This window comes from Mirounga angustirostris, unplaced genomic scaffold, assembly GCF_029215605.1.
Source record: "Mirounga angustirostris isolate CCGP_5_RB_7025 unplaced genomic scaffold, mMirAng1.0.hap1 SCAF_9, whole genome shotgun sequence".
Taxonomy (NCBI): domain Eukaryota; kingdom Metazoa; phylum Chordata; class Mammalia; order Carnivora; family Phocidae; genus Mirounga; species Mirounga angustirostris.
The window spans coordinates 33483736-33499306 of record NW_026991717.1 but is presented as its reverse complement, the minus strand read 5'-3'; the positions used below and the strand labels follow the sequence as shown (position 1 = coordinate 33499306).

General features: G+C 56.1%; 1 protein-coding gene across 1 annotated transcript in view; it reads right to left on the bottom strand.

Moving 5' to 3' along the window:
- Window positions 1-6936: 6936 nt before the first annotated feature.
- HCN4 (hyperpolarization activated cyclic nucleotide gated potassium channel 4) overlaps window positions 6937-15571 on the bottom strand; it is a 43112-nt gene continuing 34477 nt past the window's right edge. Inside the window, exons 4-8 of the mRNA XM_045901884.3 lie at window positions 13986-14204; window positions 10964-11110; window positions 10623-10863; window positions 10161-10325; window positions 6937-10051 (exon numbers count right to left, since the gene is read on the bottom strand). Of these exons, the coding sequence (XP_045757840.1) occupies window positions 8592-10051; window positions 10161-10325; window positions 10623-10863; window positions 10964-11110; window positions 13986-14204 (2232 nt within the window). The 3' untranslated portion in view covers window positions 6937-8591. The remainder of the gene's footprint in view (window positions 10052-10160; window positions 10326-10622; window positions 10864-10963; window positions 11111-13985; window positions 14205-15571) is intronic.

Below are 15571 nucleotides of genomic sequence, written 5' to 3'. Positions count from 1 at the left end.
GGGTGGCTCAGTTGTTAAGCATCTGCCTTCAGCTCAGGTCATGATCCCAGGGTCCTGGGATCAAGCCCCACATATGGCTCTCTGCTCCGCAGGAAGCCTGCTTCTCTCTCTCCCACTCCCCCTGCTTGTGTTCCCTCTCTCACTGTCTCTCTCTCTGTCAAATAAATAAAATCTTTAAAGAAAAAGCTTTAGACTAAATGACAGAAATCAGACACGAGAGACACATATTTTGTGATTCCATTTATATGAAATTCTAGAAAAAACAAAACTTTAGTGACAGGAAGACTGCCAGGGTCCAGGAGTGGGAGGACAGGGATTGACTGCAAAGGGACATGAGGGTTTGGAGGAGTGATGGAAATGTTCTCAATCTTAACTGTGGGGGGGGGTGGTTATAGGACTATGTCCATGTGTCAAAACTCAGCCTCCATAAAACAAGTAGATACAGTTAGCAACCGCAACATAAAAACAAGGTATCAGGAATAAATCTAACAACATGTACAAACCATCATGAAGAAACCATAAAGCCATGTGAAAAATTTGGCAAAGGCAGTTAATGCCCAGCAAATATTCCATATGCTCCCTCAGGTTTCCATGCCTCCTTGGCAGTTACGTGGTGGCCAAGTGACAACAGACTATGAGAGGAAGTGAAGCGTGTCGCTGCTGGAGAGAAGTGGTTCATAATCACTCATCTCTTCCAGTTGTCTCTGCTCCTCCCACAGTGATCAGGGGACCAGGGGTTCCAGCTGACATCTGTGAGGAGAGTGGCTGCCCAGGCTGCAGAGGAATTTACTTGAGCTGGAGTAAATCTTCATTGTGTGAAACCATTGAAATTTGGAGCTTTTTCTGTTGGGGCAGTGAGTGCTAATTATCCCGACTAGTACCCCCCCCACAAAAAAAATTTTTAAAGAAGACCCCAGGGTGGGGAGAGTTATACTCTGTTCATCCATAGGAATACAAATTTTAATAATAATATTTATGTAATTTCAAATGAGAAGTCCATTGAAGTCCTCATGCATCTTAACAAAGTGATTATACAATGTATATGATAGTACAGAGAACCTAGAATAGCCAAGACATTCCTTAAGAGGGAGAAGGTGAGGACTAGTTCAACTAGACATCAACATACTATAGTGACTAAGACAGGGTACTATTTGAACAAGGATAGGCAAACTAATGGTACTGAACAGAGTCTCAACAAAGACCCAGAGATGAAATATAAGTGACTTTGTAGATTAGTAGGAATAATTGGTTGTCCATATGAGGCAAAAATGAAATTGAATTCTGCCCTGATACCATACCAAAGTTAGGTCGGGTTAGGTTAAGCAACACTTCACATTTTTACAAATTAATAAGAAGAATATCTTTATAACATCAGAGGCAGATATGTTTCTTAAACCAGCAAAAAAGACACTAAAGAAATACTAGACATTTAAAAAAAAATTGCTAAACTGGACCTCACTAAAATGTAAAACTTTTGTTTATCAAAACTAAAAAAGGTACGACCCAGCAATTGTACTACTGGGTATTTACCCCAAAGATACAAATGTAGTGATCCAAAGGGGTACATGCACCCCGATGTTTATAGCAGCAATGTCCACAATAGCCAAACTGTGGAAAGAGCCAAGATGTCCATTGACAGATGAATGGATAAAGAAGAGGTGGTATATATATATACAATGGAATATTATGCAGCCATCAAAAAACCATGAAATCTTGCCATTTGCAACGACGTGGATGGAACTGGAGGGTGTTATGCTGAGCGAAATAAGTCAATCAGAGAAAGATATGTCTCATATGACCTCACTGATATGAGGAATTCTTAATCTCAGGAAACAAACTGAGGGTTGCTGGAGTGGGGGGTGGGGTGGGAGGGATGGGGTGACTCGGTGATAGACATTGGGGAGGGTATGTGCTATGGTGAGCGCTGTGAATTGTGCAAGACTGTTGAATCACAGACCTGTACCTCTGAAACAAATAACACATTATATGTTAAAAAAAAAAAAAAAAGTAGGAAGGGAAAAATGAAGGCGGCAAAATCGAAGAGGGAGACGAACCATGAGAGAAACAAACAGGGTTTTAGTGGGGAGGGGGGAGGGGGGATTGGTTAGCCCGGTGATGGGTATTAAGGAGGGCACGTACTGCATGGAGCACTGGGTGTTGTATGAAAACAATGGATCGTGGATCACCACATCAAAAACCAATGATGTATGGTGATATAACATAATAAAATAAAATTTAAAAAAAAAACTAAAAAAAAGTGAAAATAAAAGCCATAAACAGGAAGAAGATATTTGTAACATCTCATGAACAAAGAATGTGTTTCCCAAATAGATGTGTGTGCCTGTGTGTGTGTGTGTGTGTAAAACTGCTACAAATCAATAACAAAATAATAGGAAATCAGGCAAAATACATGAAAAAATATTGCTCTGAAGAGGAATACGAATGGCAAATGAATATACGAGAAAACATTGAAACTTACTAGTAATTAGGGATTTGCACATTAAAACATAATCAGATATCACTAGATTGGGAAAAATAACAAAGTCTGATGATTCCAATTATTGGCAAGAATGTGGAGCAAGAGTAACTCACACGCTGCAGGTGGGAGTATAAATTGTTAGAACTACTTAAAACAGTTTGGCATGATCTTGTAAAGCCAAGATTAATTCATCCTATGATTCAGTTATTCTGCAACTAGATACAGAGCCTAGAGATCTTTTAACGCATCTTTATCCAGAGCCACAAACAAGAACATTTCTAGTAGCAGTGTTTGTAATAACGGGAACTGGGACCAACTGAGAGAGCTATCTCCAGAAGAATGCCTATGAAAATGGGGGGCAAAGCATATATTGGAATGCGATACAGCAGTGAAAATGAGTTAACTATGCTCTGTGCATCAACAGGGTCTCAAAATTACAATATTGAACAAAACCAGCAAATCACTGGAGACTACATAAGGCATGATACCATTTACCCAAAGCTCAGATTCTTACTAACGTACTTAGTGGTGGACAAAAGTGGAGCAGGCAGGAAAGATAGATAATTTGTAAAGAAATTGAAAACAAGAAAATGAACTGAAACTCGGTCTGCTTTTTATTATCCCCATACATCAACAATTCTGAGTATTAGTGATGAAATCCTCCTCCCTGCAAAGACAATTCCTTCCAATCCCCAACCCCCCAACCTTGGTAAGCAACTGAATATATGGTTTAGAGGCATTTTATTTCAGCAGTAAAAGTGTCAGGAAAAGTAAGGGAATGAGAGAATTAAAGTGCAGATGAGTGGTTTTCCTTGGAGAGAAGGAGAGGGATACTGTTGGGGACCGGTACAGAGGCCTTCAGAGAAATTCCTTGTGCTCTGTTTTTTAAAATGGAGTGGTTGGTACATGGCTGCTTATCATATTTTTAATGTCTTATTTATGTACTTATTATGTATGTATTATGTGTTTATTTATATCTTCTTCTGTGTGTATGAAATCTCTACCCTCAAGAGAAAGAAAGTTGGAGAAGCAGAATCAGCAGGGGGCAGGGCAGGGCTTGAGCCGAGGCTCTGTGGGGCACTGGAAGTTCCAAACTCCAGAAAGAATAAGAGGTGGCTCAGAGAAGGGTCAGAGAAGGATGAGGAGCCCAGGGACCCCAGCAGCAGGTGCCCAGGCTGAAGCTCAGGGGCCTGGGGGCTTGAACGGAGGGAGAGGCCTTCCCCACCAGGCCGGGGGAGCCAAGGGCATGGGTGAGGTTTCCAGGAAGTGTGTGCACAGTAAGAAGAGGGGGGCCAAGGGGCGGCCTGGAAGCACTCCCCTCCAGGACGAAGGAGAGCCCCTCGCGCTGAGGCCGTGGGGTGGGGGGCCAGGCGGGTCAGTGGGGTCACACTCTGCCAGCGGGGAAGCTGCCCCTGGGTGCGCAGGGAGGGCCGCTGATGACCTGGTCTGGGGCCGCGGGTGGCCAGGAGGCGGGGGCCAGATTGCAGTGGAGGACGAAGTGACTCGGAGGAAGGGACACGCGGGTGGGGAACGCAGACGGCTCTCCAGAAGTTTGGCTGAGAAGCCGACCATCAGCAGCTGGGAACAAACACAAAGTTGAGGGAGGGATTTTGTCAAACTTTTTCAAAGTTTTTGCACAAACGTCAGTCCGGCTTATCCCCAGGAAGGCGGAAAGGGTGCCTTCAGGCCTGCCCCCACCCCCTGCACTCGCAGCCCACTGCAAGGCACCGAAGTGTGGGGGCATTTCGGCGGGGGGCGCTGCCTGTCGCAGTGGGGAGGGAGTATTGGATCCCAACTTGTTCAGGATTGCCGGTACGTGGTGAGGATGACAGAGAGGAGAAAGCAAACTGCCAGTTTGCCATTTTTATTTTTGTTTTTAAATTCTTACAGACAACACGAGCTTTCTTGCCTGTCCCCGGCCGGGCTGCTCCTAGCGTCAGGCCCTCGGCGTGGCACCGGGGCAGAGGGGCAGGCGGGGCGTCCCCAGGAGCCGCGTGCATCCTGGTCCCTTCACGTTCTAGCAGCCTGGTCGGGGGCAAGTTCCTCGGCCGGCCGCGTCCGTGCCCTTTGGCTCACTGAAGCTGAGGTGAACGCCGACCGGTCAGGGCGGTGTGGGGAGCGGGAGGGAGGGGGAAGCACCCAGCGCCTGGCACACAGTGGGTACTTACTGTCCTTTTGGAGTCAAGGAACAGAGAAGACAGGGACTGGTGTTGCCTGCCCGCCCCCCCCAGCCCCCAGGGGAGGAGCAAGGCCCAGTGCAGGTACCTGGGGGATTTGTCCTGGGTGGGCAGGGCTGGTGGGTGCGGGTGACTATCCTTGGGTCACCCAGGTGCACCTCTGCCCCGCGAGGTTTGGCTGGACTAAATCAGTGACTGTTGGAAAAGGCTTCCCCATAGCCTCAAAGGCCAGGCCCGCGGGCCACCTCCGCCCTCCCCGCCGGTCCCTGAGGAGCCGCGCTGCCTGGGCCGCAGGGGGCAGTTGTCATGGGGACGCAGGGCCTGCCGAGCTGCCTCCTTAGCAACGGGACTCGGAGGCCGGTTCCCATGGAAACAGCATCCACTCGGCCGTCAGTGAGGAGGACCGGGTTCCCCGCCCTTTTCGGAGGACTTCCCCTCCTCCCTCAGGGGGCCGCAGGGCAGGCAGTCGCCGCGCGCAGAGCCGGGAGCCCCGGGGACTTCGCTGTTCCAGCCGCCGATGGCTGCCTCTCCCCCATCCGGCCAGGTCGCGGGGCCGGGGGGGGGGTGGGCCTGCGGCCCCGGGGGGAGCGAGGGCAGCCGTCTGAAGGCTTCACAGAGGGTCTGGGGGCCAAGCCCAGGGCCCCACCCCCGGCCTGTCAGGAGGGAGTGGGCGCCCCACCTCCTAACAGCGAAGCCGCCCATCCCGAGGGTGCCCTCACTTCCCCAGCCCGCTCGGGGGCCCAGCAGCCGTGTCCCACCCTTGGCCACTCTGGAACCCTCTGTCCTGGCCATGACACCCTACCCCCCCCCCGTCACCTTTGGTCCCCCAGCCACCCTCCAGTTTCTGAGGGCCCATCTTCAGTATCCCAGTGGAGTCCACGTGCACAGTGACCGTCCTCTTTCCCCTTCAGGGAGCACCAAGGAGTCCCAGCCCTGGCAGCTGGGGTGCGCGGGGGCTGGGTCAGGGTCTCACAGCTCCACCAGCTGACAAAGGACACACCCTCTCCCTCTCTCTCCTCAATGACTCACCAGCCCATGAACAGCGCACGCCTGCAGCCACATCCAGCCCTCTCACACCGCCTTGTACCTTTGCTCCCCTGCTCTTGGGGACACAGGCTTGTGCCTCCAAGTGCCACATGTGCTCTAGGGGCCGTGTCCCCCGCCCACCACAGCCTGGCTCCTGAGCCTCCAGCGTACCCCACTGACCTTACTCTCCGCTGCCAATCCCGGAGCCCTGGAAGAAGACAGCATCTGCTGGAATTTTTTTATTTAAATAAAATATACAACTCGGTGCATTTACCGTTTTCTGTTTTAAAAGTGGTAGATTTGAAAATTGCTGGGGGGGGGGTTGGGGATGTGTGGGCCCACTGACTGGACCTGGCTTCCCCAGTCTCCGAGGAGTGGCTGGGCTGGGTCAGAGCTTTTATAAAATGCGTGCGTGTGTGTGTATGTGTGTGTGTGCGTGTGTGTGCGCGGAGAAAGAGGGTGGTGAGGCCAGGCCCTGATGGCAAGGGGAGTGGTCCTCACGCCTCATGCCCCTGCAGCCTCCACCCCTGCTCCTCTCCCCTCCCCCACCCCCCTCCAGGACTAGACAGGCTTTGGATCAAGTCCTGCCGCCTTCCTTGAGGGGGGCAGGGGTGTGTGCAGAACTCAGGTTGAGGCTGCCACTTAAATCCTTCCTGCTCTGAGAACTCCCTGGGCCCGAGGGGCATCCTCCTGCCCACTGAAGACCCCAGCCAGGCGCCTAGTCTCTCCCCAAGACCCCAGGATCCTTCACCACCTTCTCTCCTGGATGGCTGTCTCCCTCTCCCTGTGGCCCATCCATGGAGATATTGGCCTGTCCCACATCCCAGGACAACTCAGGACCAAATCTGATCTTGAGTTCATTCTGGCTGGAGCATGGAGGGGGATTCTGGATGGACAAGGTGGGACCAGCCCTCCCCACTATGCAGGTCTTGGCATCCAAACCTGCTCCCGCCCAATAGGCAGGTCGAGTCAGACCACTAACCTTGGTCCTGGCAGGGTCTGGCTGGGGAGGAGGAGTGTGCCTCAGGAGGCATCTGAGCTGCTTTCACATCTGCCCCCATCTGAACCTGCTTCTGGCTCCCAGGTGCCTTCAGAATCAAGGCCAAAGCCCTCGGGCTGCCATCCAACGCCTCTGGATCTCCACCCAAAGCCCTGACTACACCTACACATCCACCTCGGCCCCGTCCTCACCGTGCACTCCATCCCACCCCCGCTCCCCTTTCCTCGCCTCCCCCTTTCTCTTTCCTTCCTCCTCTCTACATCCCACCTCTCAAGGCCTGGCTCAAGCCCACCACTGGCCACAGGAGGCCCTGCAAGGAGGCCCAGCCACCTCCTGTGTCCTGAGATCATAAGGTCCTGGAGCCCTCAGCCAAAGTTCTCTGGGCTCTCACCATAGCTTGTTGGAGCAGTGCGCTGGGCACATGAGGAGGGAACAGAAGAAACATGATTTATTGAGCACCTACTATGGTGTGTGCCAGGCGCTAGGCTGGGCATTTCACATCTGCTACTTTTCTCATCTGGTCCTCATAGGTCCTTGTGAGGAGGTACCATAATTATTCCCATTTTACAAATGAGGTAACAGACTCAGAAAGGTCAGATAACTAGCCCAAGGTCATAGAGCTATGAAGTGGCAGGGCTGGGATTTGAACCCAGATCTGATTGCTTCCAAAATCTGGTCTCTTCCCACAGCACTACACTTGGAGACTAACTCAGTCCCTTTCAACAGTTGCTTCTGGAAGGGACATAGCATTTGGCCTCAGGCAGGCATGGATTTAAATCTCCAATCAGTCCTGGCTCTGCCACTCCTAGTTACATGATTCTGGAAAAACTGCCCAAACTCAGTGTCCTCATCTGTGAAATGGGGAGAATCAAAGTACCCACCTCATGGCCTTTGTGAAATTGAAGGAGTTAATGTGTGTAAAGTGCTAAACCAGTGCTTGGCACAGAGCAGACTCAATAAATAGAAGTTCCCCTCACCTCCCACTGTACAGATGGGAAAATGGAGGGCCCCCGGGGGTGACAGGATGTGCTTGAGGCCCCACAGGGAAGGAGGGGTCTTCTGCTTCTGTGTGGGGAGAGGTCAGGCTAGGACTGGATTTGAGACCAGAGATGGAGAGAAAGGGAGCCTGCTGAGAGGTCCTGGGGTCCTCTTCCCTGAGGACTGGAGAGAACATTTTCCCCAGACCCTGTGGTGCCCAGCCAGAGGGCCAAGGCGGGCTGCTGGATGTAAGGTGACCTGGGTGTCCTGGCAATGGGGTTAAAATGTGCACACATGTGAGTGGCTATCTACACGGCTCGGCAGAGCGCTACATAGCTATACATATACACATCTTACATACATGTACATATACATATTCATATTCATATACATATCTTGCTAAGTTTGCAGTAGAAAAAAAATGCAAGACTCTCAGGGCCCTGGCCCCGTTTTGTCTCAAGGACTCAGGTGACTGAGGCTCCCCAGGAACACATCGAGGGGCAACCCCTTCCTGGGGGGAACAAGATGACCACAGCTAAGGGTCTGGTGGTGACTGTTGCCCTAAAACAAATACAACAACAGACCCACTCTAAGAAACCCCAAGGGTGGGTCACCCCCACGCCCGTCAAGCCCCAGAAACCCCCACCTGCCTTCTTCTGGCTTTTGCCTTTGGGCCCCCTGCCTGCCTCCCTGCCCCCTCCCTCCCTCTAGTGCTGAGTATTAAAATAGTCTATAAAAGCAAGTGACCAAAAATCTATAGCTCTAAGAATACCTGGTTATTTTCTGCTGTCTTTTGTTTTTCTGGTGTGGGTTTTTTTTTTTTTTAATGATAATTATTATTGTTATTGGTATATCTCCTAATCACAGTTAAACCTGAAGGAAGAAAGAAGGGAGAAAAAAAGGAGAGAGAAGAGGGAGGGAGGGGCCCCGCTCATAGATTGGACGGCAGTTTGGAGCGCACTGGCTCAGACCTGGCCCCAGGTTCCCTCTGGGGGGCAGCAGTCAGAGGGGGCCCCCCAGAAGAGGCGGCTCTTGCCCCAAACAAAGAAAGAGGGGGTGGCAAAGAACCTGAGGATGTCTTCCGAGGCAGAGTGACATGCTGGCCGGGGAGGGCACCACAGGGCCTCCCCGGGGGACCGAGGCCCCCGCTGCCCCCGCTAGCGCCGCCAGCTCTGGGGACGAGCGGGAAGGCCGCCACGGACTCGCCCGAGGAGTGCGGAGAGGCTCTGCGGAGAGTCTGCGCCCCGTCCTGGGGCAGGGCCGGCTGGGAGGCTGAGATGAGCTTGAGGTCCTGGGTGAGGCGGCCCGGGGTGAGCGGTGGCGTGCCCCGGCGCTGGGGCACCTGGGGGGCCGGGGGGCTGGAGGCGGGCGGCAGGAGCAAGGACCCGTGGGAGCCGGAGGCCCGGGGGGGGGCACTCGGGAAAGTTCTCGGGGGGCCGGGGCTCTGGCCCGGCGGGCTGAGACCTCCGCGGGGGGGAAAGGCTACGGGGGAAGCGCCCCCGGCGGCCCCCGCCACGAAGGACGGCCGCTCAGGTTGCCGCGGGGGCGTCTCTGGCGTGCTCGGCGGGCCGGCGGCCAGGCCGGGGCACAGCTCCCCGGGAGGCTGGCCCAGCTGCCCGGGGCTGGCCGACGGGGACCGGGAGGAGGGCGGGGGCGGCAGGAAGTGCTCCAGGAGCGCCAGGCCCCCCCGCGCCCCGGGCAGCGGGGGCGGCGGCTGGTTGGCCTGCGGCGAGCGGGCGCCGGGCTGCAGCGGCGTGAGCAGCGGGGAGTCGGACGAGGACAGGGAGCCGCCCAGCGCCCTGGGGAAGGGGCCGAGGCCGGCGGCCGCGGCGGCAGGGGCGCAGGCGGAGGGCGTGGGAGCCGGGGAGGAGCCGCCGAGCGCGGGCGGCGGGGAGGAGCCGGACGAGGGCAGGAGCGGGCTCAGGCCGGCGGGCGCGGAGAAGCCGGCCAGCTGCTGGATGTGGAAGGAGGAGGAAGACGGCGTGTCCGCCTGCGACGGGCTGCTGGCGGGCGAGGCGGAGCCCAGCGCCGACGGGATCAGGGACTGCAGCCGCTTCAGGTGCCTGGGCGTCTGCCCCGCCCCGAGGCCGCCTAGCCCGGGGCCGGGGGGCGGCCGGAAGATGGCGGCCGGCAGGCGGGGGTGGTGGGTGAGCGCGATGGCCACCGAGGTGGTGGCCGCGGCGGCCTGCAGCGGCGCCTGGATCAGCGGGGTCCAGATGACCGGCGTGGGCGTCGGGGTGGCGGAGGCGGCGGCCTGGACGCGGTGAGCGCAGTGGGCCATCTCGCGGTCATGCTGCACGATCTGCTGGATGATCTCGTTCTCCTGGTAGTTGAAGACGCCTGAGTTGAGGTCGTGCTGGACTTTGTGGAGGAGGATGGAGTTCTTCTTGCCTGGGCCACGGAACCAGAGCAGGGGCTCAGGCCGGAGCGGGAGGCGGGGCGTGGGGGGGCAGTGGGAGAGGGGTCCCCCTCCCGGCCACTGCCCTGCCCGGCCCCTCACCAATGCGGTCGAGGCGGTCCAGCGCCACCGTCTCGAAGGCCCGCCGCATCATGGGGTACTCCTCCAGCACCTCGTTGAAGTTGTCCACGCTCAGCGAGTAGAGGCGGCAGTAGGTGTCGGCCCTCACGCTGGCCGTGCGCCGACCCCGAGTCAGCAAGCAGATCTCTGCCAGGACAGCGGGAGTGGCGGGGGGCGGGGGGCTCGAAGGGGCCTCCTGCTCGCCCCCTTACCTGGGTCCCCACTGTCTGGTGGGGAAGCTTGACGGTCACAAGGCCCCATCCCCAGCGGTGACCACGCTAGATGCTCCCAAGTGCATGCCAGGCTCTTTCCCGGCTCTGGCACCCCCACGCTGGGCCACAGACACCCACCTCCAGGCAGTGGCCACAAAGGACCCCGAACTTCGTCCTCGGTGTCTCTCCAGCCCATTCCCCTGTCCCCCTAGAGTTCCCTGAGCCACCTCACCTCCAAAGTAGGAGCCGTCTGCCAACTTGGTCTCCTTGTTGCCCTTGGTGAGCACACTGACCACACCGTGCTGGATGAAGTACATCTTCTTGCCGATGGTGCCTTCACGGATGATGTAGTCCCCGGGCTGGAAGACCTCGAAGCGCAGCTTGGTCAGCATGGAGGTCACAAAGTTGGGGTCCGCATTGGCAAACAGAGGCATGGAGGCCACCAGCTTCCGGCAGTTAAAGTTGATGATCTCCTGCTCCCCAGACAGGGTGGACGGGCAGAGAGGGAGGAGGTGAGGGAGCTGCCGGGCAGGAGGGAAGTTCCCCTCCCCGCCGCCGCCGCCCCCGGCTCACCTCCCTCAGCGGCTCGCTCAGCTCGCCCAGGATGCTCTCCTCGTCGAACATCTTGCCCTGGTAGCGGTGCTCGTAGTAGTCGTGGATGCGCTGCCGCGTGTCGGGCGGGAGCTTGTGGAAGGACATGTACTGCTCCACCTGCTTGTACTGAGTGCGGGGGGAGAGGGAGAGGGCGTCAGCTCCCGAGGGCCCCGGCCCCCCTGGTGACCAGACGCTGAGATCCTCGGTGTGGGTGTGCCCCCAACCACGGCCCTGACTCCCAGCCACTTGGGGCGGGGAGGGGCTCCATCAGAGTGCTAAGGGCCCTGGAGATGGCCGGGGACAACAGGGGCCGTCCAAAGGCCCGTTCTGGGCCAACCGACCAGGAGCGCATCAAGTTTCCTCTGCACATGGGTCTTTTCTGTGTCACGCTGTGGACCAGAGAGGCCTCACTGGCCTTGGAGGAGCTCTTTGCCACCAACAGTCACAGGGCCTGGGCAGCAGGGTTGGGCTGCAGGGGGTTAGGGGGGCCGGAGGCTAAAGTCAGGATGCCTGACCCATCAGAGGCTGTGTATCCAAACATGGCCCCCGGCTGACTCCAAGTCATTTTGTTGAAGAGGGACGCTAGCCCACGGGAGGACCAGGGTAGAACAAGGTCCTTCATCAGAGGTTGGGGATAAGAGATTTGGGAGCCTAAATGCCCAGGGCTCAAGCAAATATGAAATGCTCCCATCCACCCAGCGGTGAAGGGTGGGTGCTGCTCCAGCCGTCCCAGGACTGTGGGTGCAGAGTGGGGGTCCACAGGGGCACGCTAGGCAGAAACAGATTAGGCAAGAACAGAGTCTTCCCACACTGAGATGGAAGGGAAGTTCCTATACCCCGGGAACAAGCAGAAGAGGGGAGCCTGTTCTCACACATTGGGGCTCCCAAGAGGCGGGGACAGAGTGCGGCTGCAGACAGATGCCAGCAGGCAACCGAGGGCTGGGAGATGAAGTTTCTGTGCGTTCTTCCAGCCAAGCTGGCTCTGTCTGCTCGAGGTTGTGCCCAGCCCCAGGAGACAGGGACTTCCCAGCTGGCTATGGGGACAGGGGCAGTCAGAACAGCTAGAGCTGTATTTTAGAGAATTCCCCACACCTGGAGCATCAATAATGGTGGGGAGGCAGGGTCTGGAGACGGGGCGGGAGCTGGAAGCTTATTGAAGTGATCCAGGCGAGAGCTGGTAGTGGGGACCAAGGGGAGGCAATACATTTCTGAGAGATTTATGGGCAAATCATATTGGATGGAGAGCCATTAGCTAAAGAACGAAATAAAGACAATTCTCAAATGGAAAGTCACAAGCAGCTTGACTCTGCCCTCAAATGAACTCTGGTGCTTTTTCTAAACTATCCCCGATTGTAGTCCCCCATCCTGGTCCCACACGGAGCCCTGACCCTGGTCTCACACTGAGTCCTGACTGGGTCACAGGCTGGGCACTGACCCGGGCCCACACTGATCCCTCACCTGGCTCTGGACTAAGCCCTGGCCTTTATAACCTGACTCCTCTTCTCCTTCCCCTTTCCAGCCCCCTCACTCCTAACCCGGGACGCTTTGTTCTAATCAGGCTGGTTTCTTTCCTACCCATCTGCATACACCTTTGCTCATGCTCATCATGATGACTAGCCTAGAATTCTCTTCTACCTTCTTCCTCTGCCTCCGCAAACTGCCCCTCCCACCCTGCCCTGGTCTTGCAGACTCTCCCGACCTTTCCTTTTGGCAGCTTGGGACCTGGGCCTCCATGTCTTGGTCACCACACCAAGGGACAGCACCTAGGGCAGGCAGGCAGCCAGTTAATCAATACACACTGAGTCCTGCGATGTGCCAGACACCGGGAATTCAATGGGGAGGCATAGACCTGTGTCCTGCCCTCACGGAGCCACAGCCTGGATGGGCAAGATGGACGCTAAACAACGGACCACACAGAGGAAATAAATATGGCAGGAGTTCCGACTGTGGTGAAGGGGAATTAGAGGGCACCATGGGGTCACATGATGGGTGGGACTGATGGGGTCACAGAAGGCTCACCAAGGTGAAGTGCAGGCTGAGAGGTGCAGAAGTGGTCGGGTGAAAAGGAAAGAGGAGAGTTCCAGGCTAGTGTCTGTGCCAAGGCCCTGTGGCAGGAGGACACGTGCGGGGGGGTGGGCAGGCCTGGCGAGGCTGGAATGGAGGGCTGTAGGCCCATGGCATGATCTGGGCATGAGAAGGGCAGGGGCCAGATTATGCCCCTTAAATGCCAGGCTGAGGAAACCCACCTTGGAGTTCCTCTGCATCTATGAGTAACGTGAAGACTTTGACGAGTTTTAAGCAGGATGATATGATCAACTTTACATTTTTTTAAGTGCCTGCTCTAATCTGCCATGCGGAGCATGGAGAGGAAGGTGGCAGATGGAGCCCACTTAGCCAATAAATATTGAATAGCCTGCTCTGTGCTCACACAGTCTTAGCGGTTGGCATGTATTACTCACTCCTCATAAACCGAATGATGTGACCCCTTCTACTTACTGTCTCCATCTTACAGATGAGCAAATGGGGCACAGAGATGGGAAGTAACCAGACAGCCGGTTATATCATTTGGGCCCCACTGCCCAGGGAGAGCTAGAAGGACCAGCCAGAGGGGGAGGAGGAAAGCTGAGAGTGTGCAGTTACAGAAACCAAGTGCGGAGCCAAGAAGGGAGTGGTAACTGTCAAATACCACTGAGATGCTGAGCGAGGGGAGGACCCGAAAGGAGCCATTGGCTTTTAGCAGTGCAGAGGGCACTGGGGAACTTCAATTCAACGGGCTGAGCCATGGATTCAGCAATCCTAAACAACGTGGGGGTTTGTTTGTTTTAGGAACTTGTCCATGAAAAATAGGCAGACAACAGAAAAATGAGCAGCCAAGGCCAGATGATGGTAGAGGGCAGAACTCGTCGGCCCCACCAGACCCACCGGCTGCCAGCCTGTTTTCCCTGGGGGTCACCGGGTTCTCCCGAGGCAGCCCAGGATGGACCACAGCTTTCCGCCCTACCTTTTCCTGGTACTGGCGCCGGGAGGAGTCCAGGGACTGGATGAGGGCGGTGGCGTGGCCGATGAACATGGCGTAGCAGGTGGCGCCCACAATCATGCTGAGCATGGTGAGCCAGACATCCGACATGCCCACGGGCGCCTGCCGTCCATACCCGATGCACAGCATGTGGCTCATGGCCTTGAAGAGGGCGTAGGAATACTGCTTTCCCCAGGAGTTGTTCTGTGGACAGATTATGGGGTGGGTAGTGAATGGCCGCCCTCTCACTAGCAGCTAGAAAGGTCCGTGCCACCTCGTACCCCTCAACCTAACTCTTTCCCAGTGGCTGAGCCCAAGGAGGGCTTCCAGCCTTGCTGCTGGCTGAAAGCCTTGGGTGAGGGGCAGGAGGCCCATGCTGGTGACCTGTGGTGACAGCGAATCCCCGACTCGGGCCTTTCTCTTGCTCTGGGGGACATGGATCAGGCTAGAAGCCCCAGCAAAAGGAGGGGAGCCAGCCTCGCCCCCCTCTGACTTCTCAATCCCCATAGGGCCGCCTGGAGCCCCCCCAAGCAGCCAAAGGCTGCAGGCTGAGCCACCCTGCTGTCCTCCACTTGCTGAAATAGCTCCATCCCCCCCCCCCCAAACTTCTACCAAGTGAAGCCCATTTCCCCACTGACCTCAATTATAAAACCAGATATGCTTCCCCTGGGGGGACAGGCTCCGGCAGACTGAGCCAAAAACACTGTCCTCATTTTGGGTGAGCAAAGTTGAAGCGCTGCAGAGCTAACTCGCCTCCTGGGTGAGCCCTGCCGGAATGGGTCCAGGGCTGAGGCCCCACTAGTCCTCCCCCCGCCAGGAGCTGGACTGTGTGGAACAGACACTGCTTGGGGGCAGGAGGAGGGAGGAAGGGAGTGAGCGAGGCTCCTGGCTATTTTTGTCTCCAAAGCCAGTCAGTGTCTCAAGGAAGTCTCCGTGTGGGAATGCTGGGTGCAGAAGGGCCATCTCCTGAATTTAGTGCATGTGTGGGCCTGTCCCCCTCACACAGTGGAAACTGTCCCCAAAGAGGAAGCTGCCAAATGAACCCCAGCATCTGCCACCTCCCCACTGTCTCCCTGTTCACACAGGGGACGTATTCGCAACTATGCGCAGGACTTTGTGCAGGAACCACAGAACTGGTGCCCAGAGCCCCAAACCCTTCCGTGGTCAGCAGGCCGTTCCCAGCACCTGGAGAAAGGCCCAGGAGCTCCTAGCCCTGTTCAAGGTCGCTCAGATGGTCCCAGACAAAGCTGAGCTGGTCTGGTTGCTCTGGGTCCAGACCAGGTTGGGTGGTCAGGGGGGCTGATCCTGGGGTGCTGGCCCCGGCTCCCTGCCTGGGGACCTGGGGTGGCCCCCAGCTGTCTCTAGTCAGGGCTTGGGGCCTTATTGCTGAGCCTCTGGGGACCGGGAAATTCAATCCATATGGCCGATTCATTTACACTTAGCTCATCAAAAGGCTGTTTTGTAAAGGCCTATTTGATGCTGAAAGATGCCTTGGGGTCTCTTTCACCTCTTTCAAAGCTAGTTTCTCCTCCCCTAGGGCTCTGGGGATTTGCCCGCCAGCCCAAACCACA